This window comes from Leishmania martiniquensis, chromosome 33 (assembly GCF_017916325.1).
Source record: "Leishmania martiniquensis isolate LSCM1 chromosome 33, whole genome shotgun sequence".
NCBI lineage: Eukaryota > Euglenozoa > Kinetoplastea > Trypanosomatida > Trypanosomatidae > Leishmania > Leishmania martiniquensis.
In genome coordinates, this window is record NC_090168.1 from 201,790 (window position 1) to 218,385 (window position 16,596).

General features: G+C 62.5%; 6 protein-coding genes across 6 annotated transcripts; all 6 read right to left on the reverse strand.

The window, feature by feature from the left end:
* Positions 1-205: 205 nt before the first annotated feature.
* Positions 206-1,081, reverse strand: LSCM1_02530 (uncharacterized protein; the record flags this gene model as incomplete). Its single annotated transcript, XM_067320113.1, has 1 exon — positions 206-1,081. One exon carries the CDS (start codon positions 1,079-1,081, stop codon positions 206-208), a length of 876 nt encoding a protein of 291 aa, XP_067175488.1.
* Positions 1,082-2,119: 1,038 nt separating this feature from the next.
* On the reverse strand, positions 2,120-3,745 carry LSCM1_02531 (uncharacterized protein; the record flags this gene model as incomplete). The annotated part of the gene is made up of 1 exon (XM_067320114.1): positions 2,120-3,745. The coding sequence occupies one exon, from the start codon at positions 3,743-3,745 to the stop codon at positions 2,120-2,122; it is 1,626 nt and encodes a 541-aa protein (XP_067175489.1).
* A 972-nt stretch (positions 3,746-4,717) lies between these two features.
* On the reverse strand, positions 4,718-6,697 carry LSCM1_02532 (uncharacterized protein; the record flags this gene model as incomplete). The annotated part of the gene is made up of 1 exon (XM_067320115.1): positions 4,718-6,697. The coding sequence occupies one exon, from the start codon at positions 6,695-6,697 to the stop codon at positions 4,718-4,720; it is 1,980 nt and encodes a 659-aa protein (XP_067175490.1).
* A 963-nt stretch (positions 6,698-7,660) lies between these two features.
* LSCM1_02533 (uncharacterized protein) lies at positions 7,661-10,399 on the reverse strand (the record flags this gene model as incomplete). Its single annotated transcript, XM_067320116.1, has 1 exon — positions 7,661-10,399. One exon carries the CDS (start codon positions 10,397-10,399, stop codon positions 7,661-7,663), a length of 2,739 nt encoding a protein of 912 aa, XP_067175491.1.
* Positions 10,400-11,389: 990 nt separating this feature from the next.
* Positions 11,390-12,316, reverse strand: LSCM1_02534 (uncharacterized protein; the record flags this gene model as incomplete). Its single annotated transcript, XM_067320117.1, has 1 exon — positions 11,390-12,316. One exon carries the CDS (start codon positions 12,314-12,316, stop codon positions 11,390-11,392), a length of 927 nt encoding a protein of 308 aa, XP_067175492.1.
* A 694-nt stretch (positions 12,317-13,010) lies between these two features.
* On the reverse strand, positions 13,011-15,986 carry LSCM1_02535 (uncharacterized protein; the record flags this gene model as incomplete). The annotated part of the gene is made up of 1 exon (XM_067320118.1): positions 13,011-15,986. The coding sequence occupies one exon, from the start codon at positions 15,984-15,986 to the stop codon at positions 13,011-13,013; it is 2,976 nt and encodes a 991-aa protein (XP_067175493.1).
* Between the last annotated feature and the right edge of the window lie 610 nt (positions 15,987-16,596).

A 16,596-nucleotide genomic window follows, 5' to 3' on the forward strand; every position in this document is an offset into this window, starting at 1 on the left:
GATCGGAGGGGTGAGGGGGATGGAGGACGCCACGAGCCAAAGAGGTGTGTGAGACCGGAAGCTGAAATCCGCGCTTGCGGCCAAAAGTCCTGCGAATGTACATGACGGCACAGAATTGTGCGAAGACGAAGGGGGAGGGGAGGAGGCTGCACCTCAGTCTCGCACCACCACGGCACCAAACGACAAGAACAAAGGGAAAGAGGCCCTACAAACGGCCCGCCTCAGCGTCAGCGGGCGACTCCGCATCGAGCAAATCGCGCCAGGTGCCTTCGCTAGTTTCGATGCTACGGCGAAAGGCCGCCTCATCCTCTACGAGGCGCGTCAGACGGTGGACGTTCCACATGTTGTGCCGCAGCGACTGCCTTGCGCTCCGCTCTTCAAGAGCAAGCCCTTGCAGTGCCACATAGTACTCCTGCTCGCAGAGGATGCACGCACGAGAGGAAGCTGGCGGCGGGGCGGCGGCGGCGGCAGCGGTCACCACCTTTTCCACACAAGCGGAATCTTTCACATCGTCAGACGTCAACGCCCCCAGACTGTTGTTCACTGGTGCTTGCTCACAAACAAAGTCACGCGTCAGCAGTTGCAACTGCTTGTCGATGCGCGGACCGAGAGAGGTGAGGAGAAACTGCATGCGCTTCTGAGCACGGTTTTGTTCCCCGGCCCGCCTCCGCGCCAGCCGCTGCTCCATCGCCACCTCCAGCTGCGATAGCCGAGACGCGCTGCGAATACCTTCAGGTACTTGAAGCTCAGCGAGGCGTCGCACCTTCCAGGAAGTAAGCTTCTCGTTGAGGTTGACGAGCTCCTGCGCCACGGTCAGAGCTCCTGCCAGTGGCGCCGCAGGCGTGTCCTGCGCCGCTGCTGCGAAGGCGCTCTCCGCATTCGCATCGTCTCCAAGGCTTTCATGGCCGCTACTCGCCCTGCGCGAGGAAAAGGCCGTGACGGTGTGAGGAAGGGTCGTCATGAAGTCCATCTCTGGTGGGTCTGGAGGGAGGCAGCGATGGGTCGCAACAACGGCGTGCAGCACTGGCTCGTCGTGGCCGAGCTCCGACGCCACGTAGTGGAAGACGCTGAGTTGGTGCATATAGGGGCACACAAGAGAGAAGATCCAGTCAAGGGGTGTGCAAGGCAGACACGCGGGCGCGCAGCCGAAGGTGAGTCTTCAAAGGAACTGTGGCACACCTTCACGCGCAAAGTTGGCGTCTGGCCGTACCCGCGCTGATGCCGACGCCGTAAAAGTTGTCTGACGAAGACTCCACGAGTGCGCCGTGACGGCATCTTCGGCCACCGTCCGCCGCGTGAAGGCACACCCGCACAAAGGAGAAGAGCGAAACACAACACGCGTTGCGCCGCGGGAGCAGAGCAGGAGGGAGAAAAAAAAGAGGGGTAACGATAAGACACTTTGACGGCTCGCCTGCACGGTGGGCGGCTTGCCTCCATGTTCGGTGGCCACGATGGTGACCGCCCGCGCAGCTGGCGGCCCCGGATCACTGCGCGGGGTAGGCGGTCATGGAAGGAGTGTTACGGCTTGCATGGAACACCGCACGAGGGCATCGATGCCAGCGCGAAACCAAACGCGCGCACGGAGCGGGACACGTACGCAACCCTTTTCGCGACGCCGAATGCTTGTGGTACTGCGAGTGCTTCTGCTTCGAAGGCGGCCCTCTCTCTTTCTTTGTATGGGTGTGGGTGGGTGTGGGTGTGCTGTGCCGGAGAGCTAAGCCGCTGCATTCACGCTTCTCCGCACGGTTTGCACGGCAGTGTCGTGCCCGTGGGCGCGAGGTGAGGCGGCCCACACGGCGCACAACACCTCAGGGACGAGAGCGGAGCGGAGAGATGGGTGTGGCCCTGATTTGCGGCGCAGCGGACACACCGTGCGCAAGAGGGAGTGTCCCATAGAGGCCGCCTTCAGGTGCACGTGCATGCGCCTGCTGGCAAAGGTGCGCGTGTGCTTGTGTGCTTGTAGGTAGATGTGTTGAAACGTGTCTAAGCTTGGATGGCGGTAACACACGAGCCGAGGGGGAGGGAGGCATGAGACGCTTCGCGCGTCTTCCTCACCACCGCTCGTTCAGCCTTCGCAGAAGCCCACAGAAACGGAACAAGAGAGGCCGAACCGCATCGACTACTTTCCCCGAGACTTGAGGTACGTCTTGTATTTTTCCATGATGGCCTTGGTAGCGGCCTTGCTGTCCACAATCGGCGCGGGGTACGACGTGGGGTACCGCTCTGCTCCATCTTTCCCCGCCCGCTTCGTCGGGGAGGCAGCAGTTGCCCTGCCCCTCCCCTTCGCGCAGTACTCGTCCCACTTGTGCACCACGCTCGGCGGCACCTTCGCCAGCTCCGGCACCCACTTGAAGATGAAGTTGCACTCCGCGTCAAAGCGCTCCGACTGGCGGAAAGCGTTGAAGGTGCGGAAGTACGGCTGTGCGTCTGCTCCCTGCCCCGAGGACCACAGCCAGCCACCGTTGTTGTTCGCTGCGTCGTAGTCGACCGCGACCGTCGCGAACCATCGCTCACACTCGCGCCAGTCGATTCCCAGCACCTTGACGGCGAAGTTGGAGATGACCAAGCGGCAACGGTTGTGGCACCAGCCGGTGGAAGTCAGACACCGCACGGCGGCGTCGACGAGGGGTACTCCGGTACGCCCCTCCTTAAATGCCTCGAAGTGTTCGGCCTTCCAGCTCCACGTGTAGTTATCGTACACTGTCTGGAAAGGTGCGTTCTGCTTCGGTTGTGTCGCCTTCACCGTGTCCGTGCGGCCAATGAACGAGTTCAGCTGGCCTTGCAAGAGTCGTGGGTGCGTGAAGGCGAGCATCGCGTAGAACTCGCGCCACACAAGCTGACGAGTGAAGGGGTGACCAAGGCCAAGCGCCTGCACGCTGGCGTGCCACACCTCCCGCGTGGAGACCGTGCCGCACTTCATATGGGGACTGAGGTGCGAGGTGTGCTCGCCCGCGATATCGTCGCGCACATCCGCATAATTCTTCAGCCTCCCCACATATGCCAGTCGCTTGAGCCCCTCCGTGCGACCTCCACGGTCCTCCACCTGCGGCATGCGCGTGTACAGCCGAGAGGGGCTCACAAGATGACGGTGCAGGCGCTTCTTCGGCTGCGACGCGAGCATCGCCTGCACCGTCGTCACATTCTCCGGCAGCGGCCGCGGCACGTGACGCGCGTGCTCCGCCGTGAATCGGTTATAGAACGGCGTGAACACGCTGTATGGCTGATCGGAGTCCTTGACCACCGCGTTGAGGGGGCGCAACGAGTAGTCGTGCGGCCCTGTCACGCACGCGATACCCTGCTTGCCCGCGTAGTCGCGTAGTAGCTGATCGCGCACGAGGGCAAAGGGGGTGTAGTCCTCGTTGAACCCTATCACCTTCACGTCGTAGCCACTCTCGCGGATGTGCCTCAAGCACTCCTCGTCGCTGCCGCGCAGGCAGACCAGTCCGCCGTTCAGCTGCTCCGTGCCGTCCAAATCATCGAGGGATTCGCAGAAAAACTGAAAAAAGGCGTCACCAAAGTAAGAATTTTTCGTCTTGTCGCACTGTGTTGGGTTGAAGAAGAACGCCGGCAGAACCGAAATGGATCGGAGCGCAGCCTCCTCGCAAAGGGCGTGCAGGCCGGTGTTGTCTGCCACGCGCAGGTCGCGGCGGAAGAGAAACAGCGCCACCTCCTCCCGCTCCAGGCTCGGCCTCTTTTCAGCCGCCACGGAGCTGGACGGCGGAGAGCGACTACGGCTGCGCTTCATCTTGGGAGCCGCCCAAGCAGAGGCGGACGCACGCCCAAGATATGCCCCACCTCGCTGCAAGATTCGACGAGCAAGAGAGACGGACGTCTTCGCGCCGCTACGTGTTGAAAAGGGTGAAGGCTCAAGGCGTGTGTAGCATGCGAAGTTGGAACCGGAGAGAGGGCAAGCACAATAGCACAGTGGCGTTTTCTCATCCGTGTGAGCTATCCGCTTCTCTCCTCCCGTTCGGCGCCCTCTTTATGAGGCCGAGCGTACGCTTCGGGGCGGACTTACCGATATGTGTGTGTCTGTCTGTCCGTGTGCGTGTGTGTGCGCGCTGCCGGTGCGCGTGCGAGAATTGTTCGGAGAGAAGAGGAGAGGGGTAACGAGTGGAAGGGAAAGGCGAAGGAATGCGAGAAGGGACCCGCAGTGGCACAAAGAGCACCTCAGCAAGCCATGGGGGCAATGACGGGGGGAGGGAGGAAGGAGGGGGGAGACGGAAAAAGGGTGCGCTACTGCCCGCCTCCTATGCAATATCGGTCAAGAATGAGGCCGGGTGGTTCGCCAGACCTCGTCCCACGCGAGCAGACCACTCGAATCGCGCGCTTCCCGCACTGCCGGCAGTACGACAATTATGGCCGCGACGCGCGTGCTGCGCAAACAGTGCGCTCCTTCATCGCCACGTAGAAGCCCTTTTACTGGCTAAAAGCGCCATCAAGCACAGGTTCGCAGGGGCAGGAGGGAAAAAAGGCGGGAGACACCCACCTCCCCACCATCCGAGGAACACGCGCACAGGTCCGAGCCGAGGCAGCGCACGCGCCGGACAATTCGCGACCACACGGGAGAGCTCTCGAGCTGCACACCAACGGCCTCTGCCCCATCGGAGGCCTTTCCCTCTCCTTTGAAGCAGCCCCCGACATGCAGATTGTCCACGAAGGCGAATGTAGGGTCACACACACAATGCCCCAGTGGTATCCCCCCACAACGCCGAACTCACAGGCACCGGTGCAGCAGCCGATGGAGCGGGTATGCAGTGGCCATGATGTCTTCTGCAATCACAGGCGGACCCTCTTCATTGCCGCGAGCGTCACAGGCGGCGACGTCGCAGTCCTCAGCTGCCGTGTGCACCTCTCCGCAAAACACAGCTGCCAACACGTGAAGGCCCGCAGCATGAGCTCCTGGTGCCCGCGCTGCCGTTGAAGTAGTAAATGCCGACCCTCTGCCGCCGTGGCTTGTGGAGTGTGCGGTGCGTGCGCGCAGTAGTAGCAGCTGCACCAGCTCCGCAAAGCTGCCAGACGCCCCGGGAAAGTGTTTGGGGACTCGCACAATACTGGGCGACGATATCATGCGGGCAAACGGTGCAGCTGCGTCATCTTTTCCGCAAGTGAGCGTGCCCCGCCGATGAGCGCACATCTCTGTGACCCCATGTGCCCATGCCTGCGCATCGGCCCCGTTCTGGGAAGGCAGCAGCAGAACACCCAGTGCGGTACTGTATTCCTCCATCACCACGCCCTTGCGTTGCTGTAAAACGCGTAACTGTGGTGTGTCACGGGCGCTTTCGTCACTGTCAGCTGATGTGAAGTGACTGCGACGCGCATGTCGAGAGCTGCGCAGTTGAGCAGGCGCTGTGGTGAGTTCCAACTCTTGCACCTCCACCAGCGCACCAAACAGCGTGAACAAGCGGGCGAGAGCGAGGGGCAGCGCACCTGCACTGTGCGTTGAGGTCGCTAACCCCGATGCCAGCGCTGTAGCGCCGGTGCACTCGAGACGAAGCTGAGCAACAGTATGCACGCGCTCTGCCACAACGCAACCCGCGAGTGTCCACATCCTCGTAGCAGAAGAGCTAAGAACGCGACGAATGAGCTTCTTGCGCTGGCGGCGACTCTTGTGCGAGAGTGCGGTGCGGTCGGCAGCGGATATCACCGTTGCGGCCCGGTGCTGGCCAGTCTCTACCTTCGAAGCGGCACCTTCCGCGACCCCCGCCGCACCGCCTTGCTTTCTGGTCATTTTGGTGCCGCACTGCACACCATTGGCGCTGCGGCGAGCGGCGCGGAGGCGACGAAGGGCACAGCGCTTCTCTGTGGGGTTGTTCGATCCGAACACCGACGTCAGTGGAGGCGCAATTTCGAGTTCCCCCTGCGTCAGCATTGGCTGGGGCGCCCGCGCAGCCGTAGCGGCCCCCTCCCTCCCATCCTCTGCCACAGCACCCGAAGCGGGCACTGCATACGCGACAGGTGAGGAAGCAGCCTGAGCAAGAGCGCCCGCCTCGATGCCGGAGAAGGCTGTGTACCAGTAGCGCCGCAACGCGGCGGCCCGCGTGACCCTGCACGAGAGCCGCTGAATCTTCCGTTTCGTGCACCGCCGTCTCCAGACATCGGTCCGACTGCGAGAAGCGGTGGCAGCAGTAGACGCCTGAAAGGGAAAATCCTGCCGAGGCAGCTGCTTCTCCTCCGCTCTTCCGCACTTGTGAGTACCCTTCCCACGGTCGCTGCCAGCGCTTTCGGCAGCGCGGTCCTGCAAGGGTGCGGCGCTGGAGCGACTGCGCTTGCGCTTTTCCACGTACTCCTCCTCCTCCTGACGCTTAGCGCGCAGCTCTCCGTAGCGCGAGGTGAGGGTGGCAGAAACGGCCCCCTCCCGCGTGCGCTGTATCGCTCTTGCCGTTGGTACTGCTGGGAGGTGCGTGTTCGCAGCGGGCACTGCTTTAGCAGAGGTGGACGAGTTCCTCGATTGGCAAGAAGCACTTTGGGGGCTTGAGGACGCCGATGCTGATCGCCCCGATGATGTCTGTGACCGTGGAGGAGCATCCGTCTCTAGCCCCCTCCGTCTTTTCTTTGCTCTTTCGCGTGCGGTGGACTCTGCCTTGTGAGTCTGCACCCCCAGCATGAGTGGATGAAGGCCTCGCTCCACAGCCTCTAATATCTTCGGCGGTGGCGCTGCTGAAGGGAGGAGTCCACGGCGACGGTGAGCCTTCATCAGTCGCGTATCCTGTGAAGCCGCAACGAAGCCGCGGTGACGCGCGAGGAGGTTGTCCAACACAGTGCCGGCATCCGTGACAAGGTTGTCCAGGCGCTCAGGTGTTGGCGCAGAGGCCTTCGTTTTTTTTCCCTGGGTGTGCATGCGCGGCTAGGTTGGCCTACAGCTCTCCTCCCCGGTCTTCGCCTCCACGGCCCTTCACGAGAGGAGCCCCTCCACTCACAGGGTGGCCAGTACGGTGAGGACAAATGTACGCCGCAGCAATGCCCCCTCCCCCCCTGCCAGCGCCTGAGCTCCAAGAAAAAGCAGGGAAAAAAGAGGAGAGGGTGAACTGACGGTGCAGACACGTGCAGACGCGCAGAGCGCAAGAAATGGGGGACGGAGATGAGTGATATGTAGAGCATATGTGGCGCACCAGGCAAGAGTAGGGTGGGAGAGCCATGCGGCAGCATCCGGCACCAGCTCGCACGATCTCCTCATCGGCAGTGACGCTTTTTCCCCCTCGCAGCCCTCGTCCTCAAGCGGAAAGGCGCAAGCGTGGCGCGTAGTCGAAATGGGTCGGTGTACACACATATACCTGAGTGTGTGTAAGTGCGTGTGTGTGTGTGTGAGATAGAGAGGTTTTCGCTGTGTGAAAGACTTGGAGCAGCAAAGACGCTGGCAAGCTTCTGGCACGATCGATCACGTCGGCGGTGAAGGGCGCAGACGGCCACGTTGCCACGTGCGTGGTTCTTTACCCGCCGCGTCGGCATCCCTTTGCCACACCCGCGCAGAGACCCCTCCTGCGCCTGTAACGGACTGTCGTGGTGCCATGCAGGGGTCTCTCCTCTCAGCCTTCCCGCCTCTCCACGCACGAGAGAAAAAGCACCAGCATGCGCGGGCCTCTGTGCGCGTGTGCGGACGCACTGCCCTCTTCTCCCTCCTCCTCCTCCTCCCTCTGCGGTCACCACCCAGCAGCGCGCGTTACGCGTACCACTCTATGAGTTGAACCGGCGAGCAGATTAGAGGATCGTACAGCAGCGTCTCGAGCGCTCGAGCGGCACGCCCCAGTCGAAGGTCCAATGCGCGCTGATGGCGACTGCGGGTTCGCGGTCGCGGCAGATCGTCTCGCTGGAAAAGTGCGCTGCGGCGAAGAAGATCGTCCGCCACCTCAGGGGGAGCGAGCAAGTAGCCGAGTGCGCGAAAAGAAGCAGCGGCGTCACCAGCCAGCGCGGCGGCAGTCCATCGATCCCGGGGAGGTGACACAAGCGGCGCGCCTTCGTCCTCGTTGGTGAGAGCAGCCAGCATTGCGCCGCCGCCAGTCTTCCACGCCGCCTCTGGAAAGCAACACCACACCGGCGCCACCATGCACCCAAACCGCTGCGCAAAGAAGGCGGACGACGACACCACACCGACACGTTCCACGCATGGTGCGAGCGAAGCGCTGTCCTCGCGCTGCTGTCGCCACCGGCACTGCAGCAGAATCGTTCCGGTGCTGCTGTGCAAGGCGGGGAGCTTGCGATCTGTGTGCGCCGCCCGAACGAAGACGCGGCACACAGCGTTCGAGACGTTCCCGTAGTATTCCATTATGCGCGAGTACGAAGGAAGCGGCGCAGTCGTCGGTGCTGCGACGGCAGATGTGCGGTCGGTTGGCGTGCGACTGCGCTTCCTGCTCTGCCTTGTCACCCGAGCCTTGATCGGTGTGGGCCGGCTCCGTTGCCGCTGCCGCTGCTGCGCCGCTGCCGAAGGGCGGGACAGTCCGTAGTCCATAGGATAAGCAGGGCGGCCTACTAGGTGAAGGAGAGTCGCGCGATCCTCAAAGCCAAGCGCCCGGCACCGTCCCCGCGCCGCAGCGCCGCTACACGTTGCTTCGGCGGTTGGGGGCGCCATGAGAAGGAGTCCAAAGAAACGCCGAGTTAGCTGGAAGTGAGCGCGACGCGCCTGCCTTGACTTGAGGCAAACGTGTCGGACGGAAAGGGTGACGGCAGCCCCCTTCGCACCCGCGGATGCGGGTGCAGATTCAGCAGCCACGCCGCGGATGCGGGTGCGCGAGGTACGACGCCCGCTTGCAGGGCTGCGGACGAGTAGTGCGAGGCGCCACGCGTAGGGCGCTGACCTTTCATCCGCCGGCTCGCTGCCGCGCTGGTCTCGTATAAACGGCGAGGACAAGCTCGGGAAGGCAACGAGGGATAGGCGCTGTGACTGATGCCCAGGCAGCAAAGCCCGGTGGGGGCAACCATGCGCGGCAGTCCTTGCCTCTGCAGCCCCCGCGCCGCTGCTCGGCGCGTTCCTTCGGGGCGGAGGTTTGCACAGCTTTCCCTTGCGAACGCGCAGGTCACGGCGAGGGTGAGGAGGACGAAGCTGCAGCCGCCGGTAGACCCGGGCGCAGCGCTGGAAGATGCGTTTGAACGTTGACAGCGCCTCAGGCTCCGAAATGGAGGAAGGCGCAGAGAGCTCGCACCGCCAGTACTCGAACACAGAGGCGTGCACGAGGCTCCGCGCGCATGGGTTCCACAAGGACACCAACTGAATGTTAAACTGTGCCATAGCGCGGCGTGTAAAGTGCACTGGCCCTTCACTAAAGAGAAGCACGTCCAGGGCAGTGACCGAGGTGTTGGGGCGCAGCGAGGCGACCAGCACCACTGGCACCACACGCGTGTGGCGAGAGAGAGTGCTGACAGAGCCGCCGCTCACGTCACCTGCCCGCAGTACAGCATCGCTGAGACACGCTGCACCGGCAGACCACATGTGCCCGTGCACGGCGGTGGCAGGAGCCTGCCGCGTGCGGTGGTGGCGCGCAGTGGGAGAGAGCGCAAAGACGACCCCAGAGAGTGCGGCGCTCACGTCCTCCGCATCAGGACGCAGTCGCAGCACTTCAATGAGGATGGTCAGCGCAGACCAAGTCGCAGCCGCGGTGTCCTTCAGCCAATCAGAAACGCAACATTCAGCACCAGAAAAAGGCCACTTACCCCGCGGCGCCAATGCGTAGACGCAGTGGTGTGATAGGTCCGCCAGCATCGTGGCGGCTGCTGCAGGCGCCGATGACGGCACGCACGCCTTCTCTGGCTGGTCATTCCTCCTATTGCAGCCGCAGAGGAGTCGGCACGATTGAGCCGCCAGCGCGGTGGTCCAGCGTTGCAAAAAACGCTGATCTTTCCGCGCTGGCTCGCACGGTATGGCAACTCGCGCCGCACATGACGCACGCAGGCGCAAGCGCCTCGCGCGTCGGGTCTCACAAGGCGCCGTGGAGCTGAACGCGGCGGCGCTGTCATGCGGCGAGGACAATGTTGCGGCTGCCTTTGAGAGCGTCGCACATGCAACGCTGGGTTGTACCGCAAGAGACACGATACGGTAGTGGAAGCGCTTCACCAGCCGGGAGTGTGATGGAAGCCATTGTGTTACCACCTTGCGTGCTGGAGCTGAATGCTGCGCCGCGTGTCTCCGGCGCCTGCAGCAGCCACAGAGCCCGATAGGCCGACCGTACTCGAGTGCGAGTTGCCGAGCGAGGTGCCGTCGTCGTGCTAACGGCCGCCGGCGGTGCCACAGTCGACGCCGACGACGCAGCCACAGGGACCACTGCGCATGCGACAAGAGGCGCTGATGTGTTCGCTTGATGCGCAATCGCCGCAGCCGGGCTTGCTGCGAGGGTGTAAGCGCGGAGCTTTCGCTGGCTGCGCGTCGTGCTATGTCGTCAGGAGATCTGAGCTGCGACCCCGGTTCCATCATCCAGAGGTAGGTGCGGTCGCGCACCTCTTGCGCTGAGAAGCCCATGGCGCTCTGTGGAGCATCGCTGCGGCTGCCGCTCGACGCGGCGTATGGAAGATGGCCGGGCACACCGGGGGCATCGCCTTTGTTGGTCTTTCTCGTTTTGCGCTGCAGCCGCGTCTTGGTCTCCTGAAGGACACGCGACACCGGCACATTCGCGGACGCGGGGCGGCGGTACGCTGGCTTCACCGCGGCTGAGCGTACCCAAAGAGGAGAAGAGGCGGAGGCTTCTTCCCGAGTCGAAGCTGCGGGATCCGCTGAGGAAGTGGGGACCAACAATGTGTGCGGCCTGCCGATCACGTGCGTAGGTGGACGAAACAAAAGGACCGAAAAAGCGGCGACATCTGCTTGGCGCTCGTGGAACAGGGCGGCAGCGTCCATATCTTCTTGAGGCGGACGAATGTGGCTCGCTTGATGGCCGGAGTAGTGAAGAAGTAATGCACAACGAGGGGAGGGAGAGGGTGGCGGTGAGGCACGTGGAGGGAGATACGAGGGGGGAGGGGGGAAAGAGTAGAGGGGTACGACGGGTTGCGCGCTGGTTGGTGAAGGCTCATCGGCTCGCTGCGTCTTTTCCGCTCAGATGCAGCCGCCCTCTGCGGCAGTCGCAGCCACCGCGGTAAGACGTTGATGACGGAGAAGAGGGTGCGAAACGCAGGAGTAGGGGGGAGGGGAACGAGCAATACGCGTCCCCCCTCACCGAACACACAAGTAAACACGCACGCACACATTCCCAGCGCGGCTCGACCACTCCCGTGCACCGCCAGCACGCACGTCAACGGAAACACACCGTCGAGGGCGAAGAAACCTTTTGCTTGGCTGCGCTGCAGGAGGCAGAGCAGCCCAGAGAAGGGGGAGAGGGGCGCCACGCAGCGCATACGCGCCGGCGTGTGTGCACGCGCACCCGTCACAAAAGCGTCAGCGGCGTCGCCTCCGCCACTTCCCAAAAACTCATCGCCTCGTGCTGGTGTGTGTGTATTCAGCAACAGCGTTGCGCCAGTACACCGTGACCGGAGGTGGGCCAGCGTGCTGCCACTCGTCCAGAAGAGCAGCCATCTCGGCAGCACGTGGTGTGCCCAAGTTTTTCCCCGCAGGCGTCACAATGAACACCGGCAGCAAGCGTTTTAACTTCTCGTCGAAGTGCTTCACCACCTCACGTAGCAGCATTGCTTCAAGCTGTCGCTCAGCGGAGGGCGCACGGGGTGCCGTCATCTCACTGGAGGGTTGCGAGCTCTTCAGCGCACCCTGTGCCAGTGCCTCAGCGCGATAGTGTGCGCACGTGTACTCGTAGCAGCGGAGCAGTCCATCCCCGCCGATGGCCTCCAGCTTGTCCGAGTCACTTACATAGTCCCGTACTGCCACCCAACTGCTGCCTTTCGACCCCACTGTCTCCACGCCGTCACTCAATGCGGGCACAAACCAGCGCATCCCCCGCGCTGCCTCCTTAGAGTACGAAATGGCATCCAGTGAGGTGAGCAGGAGCTGCGTCACCAGCCGTGCCTTCTCTTCCTCGCCAGCACCCGCCTTGACGTGCGGCAGGGGAACACAAAAGCAGCTCGATTCTGTGTTGGCTGCGTGGGCCACGAGCATTGCCGCTTCGGTGGCAGCGAAGGTCGTCACTAGGCTCAGGAGGGTTCCATCGGCGTCGTACTTGTGGTCCGCCACGTCATGCAGCATCCCCACCAGTATAATCCTGTAGAGCACTCCCGCTATCTCCCCAGGCTCCGCAGCGCCAGCGGCGTCCATAAGGTACAGCAGGATCGCCTGCTCCGTCACCTTGCGCATGTGGGCCAGGCCGTGTGAAGCATCTCGGCCAGCGCAGGCAGAGGCAACAAAAGATGTACAGCGAGCCCACAGGTCGTAGTGCAGCGCCTCCATGGATCTGACGATGTGGCGTGTGTAGTAGGAGACGGAGAAGGACAGAGGTGGACGTGAAGCGCGAAAAGAGGGAGGTATTCAATCGGTCATGCAGAGTTGATGCATCCCTTTCTCCCCTTTTATCGGGCAGAGCCTGTGTAATACCGTCGCAGCCGCGGCAAGAGCAAGATGCCTCCGCCACCGCACGAGGGCAACAGCGGGGCGCGATTGAGCGAAAGGTGCGTGAAGAGACAAAACATTTCCAAAGATAAAAAAGGGCGGAGCAGAGGTGTGTGTGTTGGGGGGGAGGCGGTGAGCATAAGGTGTATCGCCCTGAGCAGCACACCACGTAGGAAGAAAGGCAGAGCCGGAAGGTGCCGCCCTCCTGTGCGCCTGGCGTTTGCCGTCAACGGGTTGCATGCGAGCCGATATGCAAAGAGGAATGTGCTCAAGTGCTCGGTCGCGGTACTTGGGGGGGGGGTAAGACCGCAGGCACCTTCCCCACCCAATCCCTTGCCTTAGATACGTACATTCATGACGGAGGCAGAACGGATCAACAAAGAGGAAAAAAAACGGATAGTGCCGCCGACAACGCGCGGCTGCCATCCCACGACGCACACACACACACATGCAGACTCACTCACTCGCACCTGCGGCTGCAGACGTTGGCTTTCTGGCGTCTTAGAGCACCCCCACAACCCTGCGAGTGGTTGCGCTACACCTCCTCGGTCCCATCCTCCAGGCAGGAAAGTAGCTCCATGTGCTCCGTCGTCGTCACCCCGCACGCCTCCAACTCCACCGGGTATCGTGCAAGGAAAGACCCTAAGGCACCTGCCTCACCCGCGCGAGAGAGCCAATCTGCTCTCCAACCGAGGAGCTGAAGAAAGTGCTCCTGAAAGCAGCGCGCCACGCAACGGCGAACCAGCGGGTCGAGAACGAAAGGCAGCTGCATCAGCGCGGCTTGCTCGCGCACAGCGCCGCAGCACCCGGCGTGCTTCGTGCCTTGCGACACATCCGTAGCGGCGTTTACCGCCCGCACATGCCGACCACGACTGAACACGAGGTACATGCGCAGCCCAGTCAAGAGAGGATGATTGGGCGGCAGGAGCATCTCCAGCCCCTCCAGCGTGCTCGAGCAGAGATGAATTAGCTCGGCGCTGACAGTGGATCCCAGTCCCCTCGCCATCGTCGAGTAGGCGAATACCTCCAAGCGGAGTCGCAGTCGCAGGTAGTGTGTTGGCAAAAGAGTCTGGGCGACGAACATGTCCAGGTCGACGAGGTGTCGCACCGCTGCCGCCACCGGATCACGCGCATTTTTTATGGCTTCGTCTTCGCCTTGACCTTCCGCCAACTGTACTGAGATGCCATCTAGCTGCAGCTGCAGCTCAGCAACAAGAGAGCTCTTGCGGTCAACGGCACCGCGAGCCTCACCAGTCCCTCGCCGCTGCGGGCACTGCTCCTCATGCCGAAATACAGTGGTCCTTCTCGACGCCCCAGCGGTTGTGTGGATGCCGGAGGGGGGCGCAGGTTCACCCTGGCTGCCTGGCTCGTAGATAAGTTGTCCGCAGTCGCCACATACCTGCCCATGTAGCAACGCCGCTTTTTGTGTGCACAGATAGCAGTGGCACTGAAACCCAAGCACCTCCGATAGCTCCGTCTTCGACACCGTCAGAGCTGTGGTGGCAGGCACGTACGACACCGTGATCTCCTCTCCGCTCTCGATGGCACGTAACGCGACTAATGACGCGACAACGCCATCTTCGCCGCCGCCGTTGCGACGCACAGGTGTCCTTTCCAGCACGAGGATCGTGTTGGGGACACACGCGTGGTTGAGGTGGCGCAGGAACGGAAAGAGTGCCTTCGTAGAAACATCGTTTGAAGTTGGAAAGGGGCCCGCACCGACTCCGCACCCGCCAGCAGATCGCCTCGGCCCTGGATTGACGCACCCGCGGTGATCATCGCACTGCGTGTGCCGGCACAATCGGGGTGGAGGATCAATGCGAAATTCATCGATGCCTCGCACGTCGAGAAGCAGCTGAAGCGCGGGTGGAAGAGACGCATGGGCCGCACCCTCCTGCCAGCTCAGCGCCCTCCGTGGTGGCGCGCCGGCAGTGGAGCATAGGGCAGACGGGCTGCTTTCTGGTGCCGCCCTCTCCTGTGTATTGTCGGCCGCCCCGACCTGCCAGTGCGGCACGCGTGAAGTGGACCGAAGCGCCAATGCGTCGCCCATCACATGCGCAGCCCACTGCTGCCAACCCCTGCAGAGGAGATTGGGGAAGCAGGCCAGGGCGCAGAGAAGTTGCGCAGCCGCGCCGCGATCACCCTTCTCTGGCATGAGCAGCGCCGAGTCGCCCCGTTGGCGTGCCTGAACGCTCGATGCAGCTGCGGCCTCCTCCGTCACGGAAGCAGTTGCCGGGTTCTCGTGGAAACACCGCGCACCCTCGCCCTGAATCGGCGTGCTGTCCTTGAAACATTCCTCGGCGGTTGTAGCCGTACTCGTAGCTTTGGCGCCGCCCTGAGAAAACCATTCCACACCCGTATCTGTCAGCGTGGAAAGCGCCGCCTCTCGGACGAGCAGCTCTCCCTCCCCGATTGGGTCGGTAGCCACCAGACCTAGTCCGGCAACAGTACGAGATGGGTCGCTGCTGAGCTCGACATGAGCGTGTAGATGAAACTCGATATACGATGATGACAAGGGCGATGCGCTAAGCAAGGCAAGCAAGAGAGTGCGGATGCGACTGAGGATGAGTTTGCCGGCTGGCATGGGCGCAGTGTGTGAAGTGGCGATGCGGGCCACTTGCTGAGCAGCGAGAAGCTCGTGAACCGCATCGAGAGCTGCCACTGCTGCAGTCACCTCTGTTTCTGCGGCAGCCATGGGCTCGGTCGCTGGTGTCAGGGTTCGCAAAAGTGTACACGACGCGAGCTCAACACCGGCCTCGGCGTACATGTAAAGTAGCGCCGAAATATAACCATCCGTGAGGCGGGCAGAGGGGGTGGCCTCGAGAAAAATGCGCCTCTTCGCCTGGCGCCATGTGTCACGCAGTGAGATGATGGCGCCTCGCATGGCGTCATCGCAGACATTCGCGTCCGCACCTGGCCGGCTCGACGCAGCGCACAGGTGCCACAGCACAACATCGATGTGAGACTCATCATCACCTTGGATGCCGTTAGCGTTCACTTCCAGGACTGCTTCTATTGTTGCACGAGTGAGCTGCGGCGGGGGTGCAGGCAGCAGTGTAGATAAACGGCAGTCCGCCAGCGCCGCCGTACTGCAGTGAATTCCGCCCCGGCCCTCCTCGTCGTCGTCATCGACCCCGTCGCGAGTCTCCAGCCATGAACGAGATGGGCCGCCTACGAGTCGTGCGCTTGGGATATGGCGAAGAACCGCAGACAACTCGCCGCCTGAAGGAATCGCCACACGCTCAGCGACCCATCGGCACAGAAAAAGCACGAGGCAGCAGAGTCGACGATACGTAACTGACGCGTACACCGGTAGCCCCTCACCGCCAGTACATGGGGTAACTTTCCGGGAGAACAAAGGAGTCTGCGGCGGCGCCGATGAGACACACAGGACCCCAGGCACAGCAGAAAGTGAGCTCAGCAATGACATCATCATCGCGGATGGAGGAACCAGTGGCTCATCCCCAGGGAGGCGTGCCTCGCTGGGTGAGACGGCATCCCTGCGCGGCATACCCCTACAGCCCGTGCGGAAAGCACTCGGAGCGGATACTTTGACAGGGCTGAGTCACCGGCACTTCCAACCCGCGTGGACGATCGAGTGCGCGCAGACGGATTTTGTGCTTGTGCTCCTTGAGCCCGGTGACCGAGCGAGCGAGCGTGTTCCGGGGGCGGGAGGGCCCCATTGAGATCGTCGCGTTGATGGTGTCAGGAGGGGTGGGGGCGCTGCTCTTTCCTTCGCCCTGCATTCATCCGAGGGTACAGAGGCAACGGCGAAACAAGCGCAGAGAGGAATGCAAAGAGGGAGAGAGGGAGCGCCAATGAGGGAGTGTGGGACATCCAGAGAGGGACTGTGCACGACGCCTACACAGTTTTTCTCTCGGTACGTATGAAAACACGGACGCATGCGCAAAACGTTCCACACACACGCACGCGCACACACACTTTTTTTGTACCTGTACGATTCGCAGGCGAGCGACGATCTCTGTCACACAACACGCGAAGGAAAAAGTGGCTGAGCCTTTCCCCCTCCCCTCCCCTCTCACCCAGTGAGCAGCGGCCTCGCAGAGGAAAGCGCCCGAGCCTCGAGGCAACGCTCCTCTCCGCGTTCAGGAGAGGACATG